The sequence below is a fragment of the Agelaius tricolor genome, unplaced genomic scaffold, assembly GCF_023055355.1.
Source record: "Agelaius tricolor isolate 1412-34295 unplaced genomic scaffold, bAgeTri1.0.p SCAF_1, whole genome shotgun sequence".
NCBI classification, from domain to species: domain Eukaryota; kingdom Metazoa; phylum Chordata; class Aves; order Passeriformes; family Icteridae; genus Agelaius; species Agelaius tricolor.
This window is the reverse complement of record NW_027269261.1, coordinates 67,113,952-67,130,001: the sequence shown is the minus strand read 5'-3', so window position 1 is coordinate 67,130,001 and position 16,050 is coordinate 67,113,952. Positions and strand designations below refer to the sequence as shown.

General features: G+C 37.4%; 1 protein-coding gene across 1 annotated transcript in view; it reads left to right on the top strand.

Moving 5' to 3' along the window:
* The window catches only part of NT5DC1 (5'-nucleotidase domain containing 1), a 124,652-nt gene that overhangs the window by 70,414 nt on the left and 38,188 nt on the right, over nucleotides 1-16,050 (top strand). The window contains exons 7-8 of the mRNA XM_071438247.1: nucleotides 10,982-11,156; nucleotides 15,648-15,745. Coding sequence (XP_071294348.1) covers nucleotides 10,982-11,156; nucleotides 15,648-15,745 — 273 coding nt within the window. The remainder of the gene's footprint in view (nucleotides 1-10,981; nucleotides 11,157-15,647; nucleotides 15,746-16,050) is intronic.

Here is a 16,050-nt window from a genome sequence, read left to right as displayed (position 1 = left end):
CTTGGCCATAAAATAATGGAGTCTTTGTGTTCATGAAAATAGCATTAGGGAGTGCTCCTCTCAGCCTTCCTGTGGCAAATGAGCTGGTACAAATGGGAAAGAGATGGTCTGCAAGAAAAGGTAGCATGAAGTCAGCTGGCTGTATCTCTTTTGTTTGGATAAGTTTCAGACTTCTTGTTCGGGTTAGCAAAAACTGTGATTAACAGAGCTGTGCTGCTGCTGTTTGCTGAATTCATTCCTCTTACTGCCTGCTAGTAAATTTTCCTGATGGGACCGTAAGTGTCATTATCCATATCACATTGATAAACATGAACACTAGCATGACTCATTAAAGCAATGGATGGACATGGGGATGCATATTCATTGGTAATATGTAATCACGGTACTTTAAGGAACTGTAGAAAATAACTTGCATTTAGCACACCATTGCCAAAAAGGTGAGTTAGGTGTTTTAACAGATGGCTTTCTAGCCTCTTTTTAAAGACCTGCACTGACAAAGATCATACAACTTCCTTGGCAGCTTTTCCCGTGTGTCAGTACCGCTCAAATCAGAAACCTTCTTATCATTTCTAATCTAGGTTTACAGAAGTGTAAGATTATTGCTTCTTGACTCATTGACCTGTGCCTCAGAGGACAGATTGTTCCTTTTTTATTTTTTTTGCCCCAAGCATGGGCTTTCTACATGCTTGAAGACTGTTATTATTTCCCCTCTTAGATTTATATTTAAGCTGTCAAATCACCCAGTGTTTTCCATGAAACCTTCCTCCCACACCCATGCCCTGACCTGTCACACTTGCTGTTTGAGGACCACTGCCATTTGTGGCTGTGGAACTCCATGTTTCAATTCTTCAAAACTTTAAAAGTTTTGTCTTGAAATTTAAGAAGGTTTCAATAACCAGAGAAACGGGGGAAAATTAATAGCTGGGACTTGCGCTCCCGACAGCCATGGTGTCTAAACCAGGACAGGGAGTTTGCGGTGCTTTGCGGTGCAGCCGCCCCCGCGGTGCCGGTGCCGGTCCCGCGGGGCTCCCGCTCCCGGGCCCCCCTCGCTAGATGGCACCACCGGACCGATGGACCGGGGACGGAAGGAGTGCCGGGAAAGATGAGCTCCTGCTCCGGGAAGCTGTTCGCTCTCTCTTTCCACAGCCGTGTGACCGGACTATTGAGATGGAGAACAAATGCGCACACGTGGAAGCCTTGCTTCTTCCAGCTGTGCCGGCTTCTTAGAGATCGGTGAACGCCTTTACCCCGCGTTTCACTGCGCAGTCTGAATGTACCCTGACTCCTTGTCATTTCAGCTCTTTGAGCCTTATCCCGATGGCCCTTCTTGGTACATCTTCCTGTAAATATTTAATACACAGGAACTGAAAATATTCTTCTGTAGCCAGATCTATGCAGCTCTGTAGGCAAGAACCATGAAAAGCATTTTGTATGTGTGTGATTGGAGAGCTGTATTAACAGGATGGCTGGTGAGATCCCAGGCAAGAAGAGTAAGGCTTTCATTTTATGTATTAAAATGTGATGGTAAGCATAACAACAGCTGGTACATCACCTACAGTATGAATAGTAATTGTTGGACACTACTTGTAAGTTGTAAAAATAATGAGATCACAGAAAGCACGTGGCTGGTAACTTTGTGTATACACAGAGTAATGAAAAACATGGAAGGAGAATAGGCTGTCGCAAATCTCCCCTGGTCACACTCTTCTGTAATGTCTTGTTTTCTGACATGTTTTTCTGATGCAATTTTAAATGCCTCCATTTACACAGAGTTCTTCTCCCTACCCCATTCTTGTGGTACTTGTTGCTTGCAGGTTCCCACTGCTAATCAGATTGTTCTTGAAGTGTGCATGTGGCATCTGTGTAGGAATGTTATGTAGGAAGTTAAATGAGTCTGCTTACAGTTCTTGGTCCATCTGTACCCATTTGGAAAGTTTGCAGCTGCAGACCTGGAAGTTGGAATTAATACCATTTGTTTGTTCTTGTTGGTGCACAATGTCTTGGGAGACAGAAAAGGATTATTTCTACATCTGTTTGTGTGTTAGTATCTACATGTGCAAATATAAGAGGGAAATGATACTGCTGCTTCCAGGAAAAACTTTTCTGAGAACTTAAACTTCTTTCTTATAGCAAGAAGTGCCTCAAAGTAGCTGGTCCATTCAAAGCTTCAAAAAGAGTTTAATCTCTTGTCCAGAGCTATTTTAATTTGAGATCTCAGAAGCAGGGATTACCTGTAATGTCTTCTTGGTGGAGCAGGACAGCTGAGTAGGATTTTTAGTTTATCAGCAGCTATAGTCTGTGTCATTGTAAGATATCTATCTACTGTACTTTATTTCCTCATTATGCACTTCATTTCCACACCAAGCATAAAAGCACATTTTACACAAGCTAATGGACTCAAGTAACCTTCATCAGATTCACAATTGAATATTTTTCTTCCTGTCATGTTAGACTGCAGCAGCATCCTGAACAGATCCCATTTCCCACCTACTTAGCTACATTCAGTTGAACAAAACAATTTCCTCCTTCCATCCTAAATTGTTTTGTGTTTTTTTTCGGATGTCTTTACCAGGGGATGTATTTTAAAGGTATGTGAATTGACAACAGGTAGAGTTTAACAGGTATCTATTGAAGTATGAAAATTTGTTGGGAAAGTTGGTGTTGAGAGCAAATAGTTGTAATGTATGTAGAAGAAAAATCTCAAATATACTTCTATGACAAGTTTGTATGATAAATATGTGTATAAGGATCAGTAACTTCAGCAGTCTAAGTATAGGTGAAGATGGAGATTTCCAGAATTTTTATGGTAATTTCCCACTGATAAGGTGTCTTCCTGTAAGTATTAATACCATGGTAATACTTATATAACAAATGATCCGTGTAAATCTTTAACAGGAAGAAAAAATGTGGGTTGTGTTGCCTCGAGCAATCACTCTGCCAGCTTTCAGTCTTTTACTTCCAAGCATAAATAAGTGTGTTGCATAAATTCTATCAGAAGACATTCTTGACAATGGAACAAAGCAGATTTTTCCACCTGCAGATTGTTCACTTTAATTGTTCACACAGTGCAGTAGAGAGGATCTGGGGAATCAGACTAATTTAACTAAATGTTTATCCAGCAAAGGATAGTTACTTCTGCACAAGTTTAGTGTTTAACCCATGGGTTGTGAGAGTGTCATCAGAAATTGATTGGTTTCATACAGTTTGATAAATCTGGTCTGTTATGCTTCTAACTAGCATGGTAATGTAAAGCAAGGAAGTGAATTCTTTGGAGAAATAAATAATTTTCTCTAAAATATAGCAACAGATCCTGTCCTACGTCCAAAGTACATCCTTCCTGCTTTGTAGTGCATCGGGAAAACATTGCTACAAATAAATATAAATTGATATAAATATTAACATAAAAGCAGAAGGAAAAGAAAAAACAAGGAAAGAAAGAAATACTCTCTCCAAGACTTGTGTATATAAAACTATAGAAGGTCATTCAAACTACCTACATCAAGACAACTTCCTTTACAAGTGTCATGTGTCAGCAGTCATGGTGAAGTCAGGCTGCAGACTTTGCCACATACCCGTGCTTCTCATAACTTCTTTTATTTGTGTTCTTACCCTTTTCTAAAGGAAGAGATTTGCAAGCTTGGGATGAGACGATGCAAGGACTGCAGAGTGGGGCTTACTCTGGCTGTGGGAGCAGTTAAATCAGCCATTTGGGAACACCAGTAAGAACAGAAAATATATGAGAATAGCCTGGATTTCTCTTTCAGTGTCCATGGACCTCAGTAAGAAGTAGGAATAACACTAGATGCAAAAGCCATGCCAGCATCTGCCTGTCACATTGAGTCTTGATTGTTCTGCATCTAGAACACTTCTGATGTGGTGGAAGATGAGACAGAGCTAGCAAGCAGGAGGGTGAAGATTAGGGGCAGACTGAAGGGGGTTCTTCCTGATAGGAAATGGTGGGGACTGTCAGGAAATGGTACTTTTTAAGCTTGCTTGAAAAGTTTTTGGGGAAAAGTTGTTGACAAGCTATGTTTTCAAGAAATGATATAGCCTCACCTTGAAGCTGACTTTGATTAGGGCCAGCCCTTAAACCTTGCACAGCCTTGAGGTTCTGGGTTGTCCATCAGAGGTCTTTGGTTCTACTCCCTGCTACACAGGGAGAAGAAGGGGGTGATGTTCAGCTAAGAAATGTCAGAGCAGTAATAGCTTCTAATTTAGACATTAGGACTTCCCTTTAAATATAGCTAAAGGTCCTGTGCTATCCTGACTGCCTTTGTCATGGGAACCTCAACTCAGAAAGGGAGAGTTGTGGTTCCTGCCTTATAATATTAAGCCAGAAGAAACAACATCTGCTCTTAGCTTCCTTAGGAAAATTTTTAGTCAATCAGACCCTTTTTCGTTGGAGACCTATCTTTAGCTACCAAAGCATTTTAAATCTTGCAGTAAATTTCTCATAGGCCACAGGAGTAGAAAATAAGTAGAAGAGGAAATGACCCATGAAATATTTGCAGAGGTGCTGTTTTGTGTGTGTTCTGCTAAAATGTTTCCTTCAGTGTATTAAGTGTTTATATAGCACTGCAGCCACTATTAATCCAAGTAGTCATGTTTTTCCTAGCTCACCACGGACCCTTACCTTATGGTCACCCCCTTGAAATTAATCAAAGCGAGCACAGAGTTGTCATCACTGGAAAATAGTTTGTTATTTTAGAAAGTGTGATCTATTTCTGCCTGATCAGAGCTGGATGTTGCTAAAAATATTGAGAATGTTAATGTTATGTGGGCGGTAAACATCTTTGACAGATACACAGGCAAAAGAGGCAAATGAAGACCCAGTTGATCCTGTAGTTCAACTGGTAATATGTGATTAGTTCGAAACTCAAGTGCCACATGCAGAGGGCTTACACTGTGATCATAAAAATACCTAATTTTCTGAGAACACAGGAGGAAAAGTTTTTTCTTTAATTTGATTTGACATCCTAATATATGTTCCCTATTTAAAACTGTGCATTATTAATAGAATGAAACTTATCCTTATACTGGTTTGATTTTTATTTCTCCTCATATTTCCTACCTCCTCTCTTCTGTCTGATTTTCAGGCTTTTTTTTCCTTTTTCTGTCACATTTCTGTTTCCTTTGTATATGCAGGAGCAGCTTGAAAGATACTGGTGTGTAAGCAGCAACTCATATATCTGGCACATAAGCTAGTTCTTAGCTACAACAAGCTGAGAACATTCATCGGGTTGCAAAGTTCAGCTTTGTGACAGGCAGAAACTCACTGAGGTGTTATTCTGAATTTCTGGTCTCCACTGGCCAATTCACCCATGCTCCTTTCCCCCCCTCTTTTATCATAGAAATGCTGCTTCACTCTTTTTTTCAGGTGAGAATGAGAGATTTGGTACCATAATATTAAAATCTCCTTTGTCTCCAAACTTAGTATCCTCTTTTTATGTCTGCTCCTAATAAATGAAGAAATGTAAATAGCTGTTGCTCTTCCTGCCTGAACTGGAACAGGATGTTTAACCCTTTGGCCTTTTCAGAAATGGCACTGTGTTTCTAAAGAATTTCTCAATCTTTCTAAAGAATTGAGACAATTGTAGAAAACATGAAAGTTCAAAATATTTGATATCTGTCACTCTTCGTTTTTGCTCTTATGACATTTGCCTCTTCCTAACCTCCTGTCTTCCAGGACTGTCATCCTTTTATTCTGTTTTTAAAAGTTTTTTATCTCCTGGAGGAAGGAGAGGATGATTTATCTCTTCCTGCTGCTCTCTGTTCCTGATATCTGCCTCATCCCAGGCCTCCAGAATGTAACCATATTTTGTCATTCCTGCATCACCATTATCTTTTCTTATCTTGCTTTATGTAAACATTTCCTTCCCTCTGTCTCTCATTTTGCTTCTGCTGCTCCTACTAGAACACACTTCAGCTTAAATAAAAGGCAGTAAAAGACAACTTGCCTAATGTAATTTTAACCATCACCCCCTTTCTCTTCTACTTGCTTTCATTAGATGAAATTTAAGTTCTTTTTCAGAATCTTCTGTGATGAAGTTACTTTTCTTGCGTTTCTGTTGAATGTTTATGATAGTTGTTGTATTAGTTTATTTAGACAGGAGAGGAAGACAGCAACAATGGTCAAAGTGTCTCTGTTCACTCTAAAAACGTGAAGTGCTGTAAGGCCACAGTGCATAGGAATATACAGTGAATATTTTTGTCTGTATCATCGCTGATTGTAACATTCATTGCAGCTCTGCTCTGGTAATCAAATGAATAACTGTTATCTGCAAGCCAGCATTAAGACAAAAATTAGGGAAGAACTAGAAGTTCTTTCTCATAGCAGAGCTGCAGAGAATTTGGTTATGTGTATAAATAGCTAAGCTATCATATTGCCTTTGAATTTAAAAGAGAGAAAAGTCACATTTCCAAATACTGCTTTCATTGTAAGAGATTGTTAGTTGTTAAAGCCATTAAATACAAGCTACAAATTGGTAGTGTAAAGTTTATTTTTCTTGGTTGAATTCTAGTGGTTTTTTTTAGCCTCATACTTTTCTGCTTAGCTAAATTGTATAAATAGCAGATAAATTATTTTTAATTTAATCAAGTAAGTTCCCCTCAGAAGCAGTGACAATACTGAGAAATACACTGTTCCTGTGTTTTAGTTCTGGACTAAGACCTTGCCAGAAAGGTGCCCCTTGAACATTTGCCCACTTTATAATCCAAATAGCAGTTAAGGGATGAAAACTGCAGTGTTCTGGCAGTGCAGATTTACTGGCATTGAATCCAAATGAATCCAGGGCCAGGTGTGTGTGAACTGATCCTGCTGGGAGAAGCAGTGTAATGCAGAGCACAAGAGAAATGCAGAATCTTTTTATTTTTTTTTCCACAAACATCAAACTGCATAGTTCAATAAAGTAATTTTGTGACTGTAGTAGAGGATGGTCATTGGCTTAAGGACTGGATTATTATCTGTGCTGGAAGACACGACAAGCATTGTGCACCCTCTCTCTGAGTATGGTCTGAGGGCTCTGCATTTCCAGCATTTCCAGCCACAAAATTCCCATCACACTTGCTATCACAGCTCTCACACAGTTAAATTACAAGTCAACACAACGTCAGATAAATGTCAGATTAAAAATCAGATTAACTTTCAAATTAAAATGTCAGATAAAACAAGAAAAAGTGAACTCCAAACTGGACACAAAAGGAACCTCTGATAATATAGACAGAGGAAATTATATTGCTTTGAAAATACACCAGGATGTTGATCTGATAAGAGGCTCTGGCAGGACCTTCATATGTGGTGGTTCTAGACAATTCATTTTAATTGCTTCTATTTCCAGCTTCAGTTTAAAATGTATAATTTTTTCCTGAAAGGATACTTTTATTTTTCTGAAAGGATACCTTCTGAAAGGTGGACTGCAAAAGCAATAATTGTTTCTGAAAGTATATTTGGAAGATTATTATAAATCCCTTCAGAGTCTAGTTGCTAATTTGCTAAAGCAGGCTGTATTTCAGAGATTTGAGATAAACTTCATGTTGTTTAATAACAGGAATGGAAATTGAAAAAATTGCATTTGTTCCATGGTGACATATACATAATACATTCCAAGGTTGTGTATGAAATGCTTAGATTTCCTCCTCCACATCATTGGATTAAGTTTTCTCATAAAATGATAGGGGGTAAATATGTTAATTGTTATGTCGATTGTCACGGGCTTCTTGTTTTGAATTTATTAAATACTTCTTTTTTTTTTGTGTAAGTGTTCACACTGCCAGAGGTTACTAATGAAGGCTTTGGCATGCTTGAAGGTAACTGAAAACAACAGAGAATTTGAGGTGAAAGTTGAGACAGTTGTTTTGTGAATGTTTTGCTTTCCTTGATTTATGAGTATGTATTAATATATGTCAATGTCCATATAGCTGTATGTTAAGTGATATTCATAAAACAAAGAGGAAAAAAAGTAGAGCTTTTATTTTAGGCAATGTACAGATAACAAACCATCAGTTGTAGATCTGGCAGTGACCACAAGTCCCCCACTTTGATACACAGAATTTGTGGACCAACAAAACTTTCCTAAAGTTTGCTTATATTTCCATTTATGAGAGTATTTTCCAATTTGGATGGTCCATAAGCATTGTCAGGAAGGTTTTACAGGCTAGAGAAATTTCTTATTTCTCCAGAACAGTGTTACTCTGATGAACTACTTCTTTGTTTTTCAAGAATCAAGCTGTATGACAGTTGCGTAAGCACTCATTTTTGCTTTCCTCTGTTGTCTCTGATAAAATTATTTCTTTTCTGATTTCTCACTGGTGCTTTGTTTAATAGAGTATTCTTCATATTTTTATTGTTTGTTTGCTTTAGTAAAACACAGTAAAACCTATGCCATAATGGGGAAAACGGCTTTATTGGTCATTAAGAAATCATTCCATTTGATTTTGAAGGCTTGACACAATGCTATTTCTCCATCACATGTTAAAGCTTCCACAATTCTTTCTGTCAACAAGGTGCCTGTGTTTCTGCTATACTCATCAAAATTGGCTCCTGCCCTGGGTTAATGAGCAAGTTTTTTGGCTTTTATGTGGCTTTCAATTAAATCTGGCAAGATTTGGTGATTAAACTCATTTACAGGTATGAGTTTGTATTCCACCAAACTGTCTTCACCAGATACAATAGTATGTTAGGAATTAAGTCAAACTCTTCTTTCCTGGACCATGCTGGTCTAATTACAGTAGAGTATGCTTTAATGAGGATTCTTCTGAGCTGCCTCAGTCTGATGTGGCAAACAGCCCAGAGGCAAATTTCAGATCTCAGTGTCAAGAACTGATTCATTGCTTGTCTGCAATTAACAGCTGTGCTTCAGGGTCTAGATAGAAAGCTGGAATAAAACTCTCTTTCAGCTCATATATTGAACCCAGAGTTGTTGGCCTTTTCCAATGCAGATGTAGCTCAAAGGCCAAGTATAATAGATTTGTCACATAGAAGATACTCCACAGATTATGGAGAGATAAGACAGTTTTGATTATATTAACTCAAAGGCTTTAAATTGCACATCAAATAATGGTCACAGACAGTAGAAGGGATTTCATAAGGACAGAAAAACATAAAGCATCCAGGAGTAAAACAGATCTTTTCATCTGAGAGTGATAAGAGTGATAGGTCACTGGTTATATAAATGAACTTTGCCATCTTTATTTTAATTGTTTGTACCTGTAGGAGCTAGTGCTAAGCCTGCTTTGTTTGTGTGTGCCCCTTCCTTCTCATCTAATGTTGTGCACTTTCCAAAACATAAAAATAAAAATTGTCATAGGATAGCATATGAAATATTATTGCTAGTTATAATATGGAGAAAAAAAATTGCAGATTCTGTTCCTAGAAATGATTGCTCATCCCAAACAATATTCATGCCTCAGGAAAGAAGGAGGGAAAACACAACAGGAAACCTTCTTTCATAAATCTGCTTTGTTTAATCAAAAATATCATTGTTCTTGGCTAGCTCTCAAGGCAAATGTCATGGCATCCCATAATGCTGGCTGCAGGAGCAGGCTTGTATCCCTGGTAGACACTGTTACACAGCCTGACCTAAATATAGCAAAGGGCTGGAAGAGTGGCCTGGTTGTGAGTTGGGAGATTTTGTTTGAGAGACTCTTCTCAGATATACCAGTCTACTTTTTTGGAAGAAATCTGCTAAGTTGTAGTACAGAATAATACATTTTTTGCCTCCTGTCTAATTCCAGGGATAACAGCCAATTTGAATCTTCTTTTGGAAGACTTTTGTTCCCTGCCATCTGTAGATGTTTGAATGTGTAGTGTATGGAACAATGTTTAGCACCCAGCATCTTTCTGTCTTTCTTTGATACTGCTGTTTCAAACATGCATGTTCTCTTCCATTAAATAGCTAGAGTTCAAGTGGTTTAAATCTTATTTTTTCAAACTAGAGAACAGCATTACTCACATACCAGAAGGCTAAGTAATGTCTGGGATTTATTAAATCATTCAGCAAAGTTGACCACAGACAGTTGCATATAGAACAAGTGCTGGAAGAAAAATAATCTATTATGATGTTCATTATAATATAACACACACGGACTGAGAGCCAAATACTTTGTATAATTTCTGTCTCTACAATTATTATATTTCTTTTTAAACCTTTAACTAGCTTGACAGTTTTGGTTACAGAGGGTTTGAGCACAGAAGAAATACGTAGGGAAATTTAATGTTAATTTGACATTTTGGTAAAGCTGCTATGGGCTATAACAAGATGAATATTTATTGGTGACTTTATGAATAGGTAACTTTTACTGCCAAGTTAGTGTTGTTCCACACTTTTTAAAATCTTACATTCCAAGTGTATTTGCAAAATTCTATTGCTGTTTTATTTGGCAAAAAGAACATTGTTGAAGCTGAATAGGGCAGGTTTTTGCATCTGTTCCTAGTATTCCAAATACCTACAAGACTTTGCCAGTTGATCAACCTTTCATAGATAAAGTGCTACTTGAGAAAAATGTGAAAATAATAAAATGGATGTTACTGATCAATCAATGCTAATGTAAAGTGTCCGGAATAAGTGAACAGGTGTTCTTTGGAATTTTAGGCCCTTACTACTCTCTAAATATTTAGCTCATTTTACAATCACAAACTGAGTATCCAAAAATTGAGCAAAGGTGAAAAGAAATAATTATTTCCTGCATGAAACTATAATCTGAAATTTCTTTGCTACTAACTATGACAAGCAAAAGATCATGAAACAAAATAATTATGAAAATTCCACAATAAAAAAGTCATGCAATCTTATGTCTGCTACAGTGAATCTTCTTGGTTTGTTTGGGGGTTTTGGTTTCTATTATATTACAGCCCAGAGAAAATGTTAAACTTTGCTTTGCCTTATTTTAATTCTGTTGTTTGCACATAAAAGGATATTTGTTGTGTGGATTAAGTGGTTTGTGAGCAGGATTGGATAACATAATTATGTTTTCATTTTTTTAGAAGACTGTGGGATGTATTTCCCAGAAGTGAAAAATCATCCAGACAAATATTTACAAAGATGTCCAGAGTCTGTAAAAAAGTGGCTGAAACAACTGAAGAATGCTGGGAAGATTCTGCTGTTAATTACCAGTTCTCACAGTGACTACTGCAGGCTTCTGTGTGAACATGTTCTTGGGTAAGTGCAAAGTCCATTTCAAATTATATCTAACCAACAGCAACTGGAGATAAGCCTGAGTTATTGGTAAGCTAATTTGAGTTTTGTTTATGTATTATTTGGTGAATTATTTGGTTCCGAGTTTTCCGCTGGGCCCCTCTCTAGTAGAGTGTTACAAGAGACAAAGTAGTCCATCTGTGAGCCTGTGAGCTGTATCTGACCCACAGCACACTTACAACCTGCATCCTTTTGGAGGCATCATGATGGGATTGAAGATGCCAGGGAATTATCTTTCAGGCCAATATCCTATGTACCATCTGATTCCTAATTTTATTGTAAACTTTTGCTAGACTGTCTTATTTAAGCCACTTCTTTTCTTGCTTCTCCAGCAGTGAGTGCAACTATTAGTACTATTACATTTCCTTGCAGTAAATTTGCAGGAAAATCTTACCAATACTTTTTCCCATTAGTGGTTTTCAAAAGATGGCTGCGCACGAGAAATGTGCTCCTTCACAGCAGAAAAGGTAAAGCAGGCAGTTTATTGCACTTGGCAACTGGTGGAGGTTGCAGTTGCTGATCACAATAACTGTTTATAGCATAATGTTAAGAACATGGCTGGTCAAGTCAAATTCAGTGAAATTCAGCAGAACTATCACTTACCTAGAAAATAAATTAATCAGTGATGCAAATAGTGAGGTGACAGAGTGAGACTGTTTATTTATTATTAATCCAAGAAATAAAGTAGTTCAGTGTGACCCTGCCTTGGCTATCAGGATATGCCAGGGAACAGCAGAATGAATACAGCAACACTGTAAGAAAACTACAGGTAAGGTAAAAGACAGCGCTACCTTCCAAAACCAGTCCTGCCAGTGTGACTTCTCTTTTGTACTCTCTAGGCTAAATGCTAAAACGAAGCATCAACCATGCCAGTTCTCACTGCTTTGCATGAACATTATACTTGCTCGTTGGAGGGACAAATCTACCTCCTGACAAAAAGCAATTCTCTTTTATGAGCAAGATGTCTGTGAATTAACTCTTTTGTGTAAATCTGTCTAGTTATTTCCTGAATGAAAATTTGGTATAAAAGTACATTCTTGGCCACATACAATGATTTTGGCTTTCTGTTCCTTGGTGAATAGTGTTCAGCTGTTGAAGGTAGCTGTAGAAATCCTGCTGGAAGACAGTAAGCAAGATATCAGAAATGACCAGTTGCCTTTCAAAACACCAAAAAAAGATATCCTGCTAGAAGGATACTGTGTCACTTTCTTTTCCACAAAAGTGTAGATTGTTCTATGGTATTTATTACAATCATATTTTCCAGTGATTCATGCAGTGTGGCTTCCAAGTAGCTTTTGGAGAACTGAGTACTCCTCTGTCCATTAGACTTCAGTGAAGTGGGGTTATTTTCCTGAAAATCTAAACTTTTTAGTGTTTTTTTTTGTTCCATGCCTCTCATATGAGACATAAAGACTCTTCATACCTGTGCTACTCTTTGCTGTACTGGAATATAATTTAGGTTCACCTTTATTATCTCTGCCCTTAACTTTATTTGACCAGGCTAACCGTTTTTTATTCTTGACATCAACACTGCATTTTATTCTTGAGATCAACACTTACAAATTGCACCTACATAATCCTTTATTAATTTCTATTCCTACTCCTTTCAGTTAATCAATATGATACTGAGAAGCCCAAAATTAAATAAATAAAAAAACCCATAATGATAAATATTAAAAACAGAGATGCATGTAAAGTTTTAGCCTCTTACTCCCAATATCCTTACCTTGTAACTGTTTCCTTTTTTGCACTTTATTAAAGAAGCTCCTTTTTGGCAAAGAAATTATTGTCTTCATAAAACCTGTGCTGGGAAATTCATGCTTAAGTGTATCATTTACCATTTCATGAGCAAAATATCCCAATTGTGCTCATCTGACAAAATTGTCCTTAACTAGAACACATTTTGGTAGGGAGAAGAAGTATAAGAAAAAACTTCATTTTGAAATAAAATGATAACTATTTCCCAGCCAGATCACAGACATACTGCTGGGATCAGTAAATAAGACATGTAAACCTTAAAAAGCAAGTGCCAGTTCATTCATACAGCAGCATCATGGTGTGACTTTTCAGTCTTACCTACCACGAGGATGCTGCCCAGGTTAATTGAACCTTTAAGTGTTGGCAGGAGCACACCTCATGATGAGTCAATCATCACATAGTCACTGAAGTCAACTGTATTTCACTTTTTCAGGAATGTTAGCCACCTAAAATCGAGGAACTTCTTGAAGCTGTTCATTTTGTTTCCCTCTGTGGTTAGTGGAGAGAAACCACTGGGCATTATCCTTGGCAATTCAGTCTGCATGGTAGAATTATGTCTGAAAAAAGTGGGATGGATTACCTTTCAAGAATGTGGATGTTTCTCCACTGGCTCTGTCGGTGGTGTCAACCACTATCTGAATTCAGAGTGCAGTTTTTAGAAGGTGAAAGTTATGATACATGTATAAGATACATCCTGCCCATTGTGCTAGCTATTTACTGTAACCACAGGCCACTGTACCAATCACAGGCAGCAAGTGGAACAGATTTGCTTTATGTATAGTGTTACATAATAATGTAACACAAAGTCTCTCATAGAAACAGTAGCTTTGTACATGAGATTGAATATATTGTTTCAGAAAAGGCCACAGATAACAGCATCTCCTCACACAAAGCAGTTTTTCAACAGAGTAATAAAAAGTTACCAATTCTTCTGAAAAGACTTGTTTGTTCTCTTTCAGTTTTTTTAAACAAAGTACTTGCCACTTTTCCCACAAATCAGAGAATCACAGAGTCATTTAGGTTGGAAAAAACCTTTAAAATCATTGAGTCCAAGCATTAACCAAGCACCTCTGTGTTCTCCACTAACCCATATCACCAAGTGCCACATCCACACATTATTTGAGCACTTCCAGGGATGGTGAATCCACCACTAACCTGGGCAGATTTTTCTGATACTTGACCACCCTTTCTGAGAAGAAATTTCTCATAATATCAAATCTAAACCTACTCTTGTACAACATGAGGGATATTCCTCTTATCCTCTCACTTGTTAATTGTTCTTTGTTGTGCTCCTGAAATGCTTGCTTTGTTTTGCAAATTCAAGCTTAATTTACCTCTAGATGGATTATTTGCACCAGGTGCTAATTTGAAAAGTTTATCTCTGTTGATACTTTTCACCTGAGGACAGAAGAACCCAGCCTGTTGGCTCAGCATCTGGAATCTTCCACATGGAAGCAAATTTTAAAAACACATCATTGTGATATTTGATACTGGTACTTTTAAAAAGGCAAAGGTTTACATATGGTCACCAGTGGAGAAAAATTAGACAAAGCTAAAATTTCATTAGAGAAAGGAAATTTAAAGGGCTTTTATTTTAAGGCTGGAATGTAACTTTGAACACAGCCCAAAAGCTGTCTCTCATAGGGAGAGCATTCAGTTTTTGATAAGATATCTCAGTCCCATGGAAGATCATGAATTATTTGAAAGTGATATAGTTAACTGGTTTACTTCCAGCAAACTTCCTCTACTGCTGACAGCATTTCAGTGCCTGTGTCCATCCTGGACTTGCCATCTGTGATTTCTTTGTTCCATTCAAGAGTATCCATCACTTTTTTGGATTTTGTAGGCAATGAAGTCACCTAAGCAATGAAATATTTCTATTAAAATAAAGTGTGTCATAGATGAGGAATGTTTTCTTACATACCATGCTGAGACATTCAAACCCATTGAAACTGATGGGATTTCCATAGTCTAGATAACAATCTGTATATTGTTTGGAGATGGACCAAATGATCTTTGAAAAATCTATATTTAATCGTGGGATTCAGCAGGCAGTTGAAGACTTGAAGCTGGTGGCTGTTTGTTTGTAGTCATATGTCCAGCCTCCCTGTAACCAGCAGGGATGTAGTGAGAGCAGCCAGCGGAATCTGAAGAAGGAATTCAGCTATCAAAATGGTGCTTCAGTTTTGGAATATGTGAGATTACACTCTAGTTTCCATTGGCTGTAAATTAGATCTCTGTTGTCTGCCAACAGAGCATCTTAGGCCTATGCACATCTTCAGTGTGGATACCTACAAATAAGCACCTGTGTTTAAGTCTCTTCAGCCACTTCCTAACCCATCACTTCAGATTTTCTTCTTTGAAAAGAAAATCCCTCATTTACAACTTTCAGTCCATGTCTATGCATATGTTGCCATCTCAGATTAAAAAAATATCATCTGTTACATGTTCTCCTGAGATCAAGGAATATCTTTTTACAAATAATGAATGTTCTCAAAGATAACTCACTGGGGGTTTGACTCTCTTTTGACAGCCTCAGGAAAAGAATGATAGGCATTGAACAAGCATCGAAAAAAAAAGTGACAGAAGCAAGTACCTTAAAAAAATACTCTGATATTTTCTTAGGTCTTAAAGAGTATTTCATGACATTTTAAGTAATTTGTTAGTTTAATTAATCACATTTACTTTACTTTTTAGGAATGATTTTGAAGAGTATTTTGACATTTTGGTCACAAATGCTTTGAAACCTGGTTTCTTCTCCCATACACCAAATCAAAGACCTTTCCGAACTCTTGGTAAGTTGCAGCTGTAAGTACCTTCTCATCTGCTTACTTCTATGGAAAAAAAAAAAAGAAATAAAATTAAGGCAACTGAACACTGGCAGTGGGCTGGGAAGTGGACTAAAATTCTGTTAAGACTGAGGAGCATTGAGAAATTAAAAATTACAGTGTTGAGGACAATTAAAAGGCAGAGCTGTGATAGTAATTGAAAATACATTGGGGCTCAGATATTTCATCATTAATGAAAAAGAAGTTTTATTGTGCTCACAGGGTCATGCAGAGAAAACAAAATTTAGTTCTGGGAAAAAACAAAGCAGAAA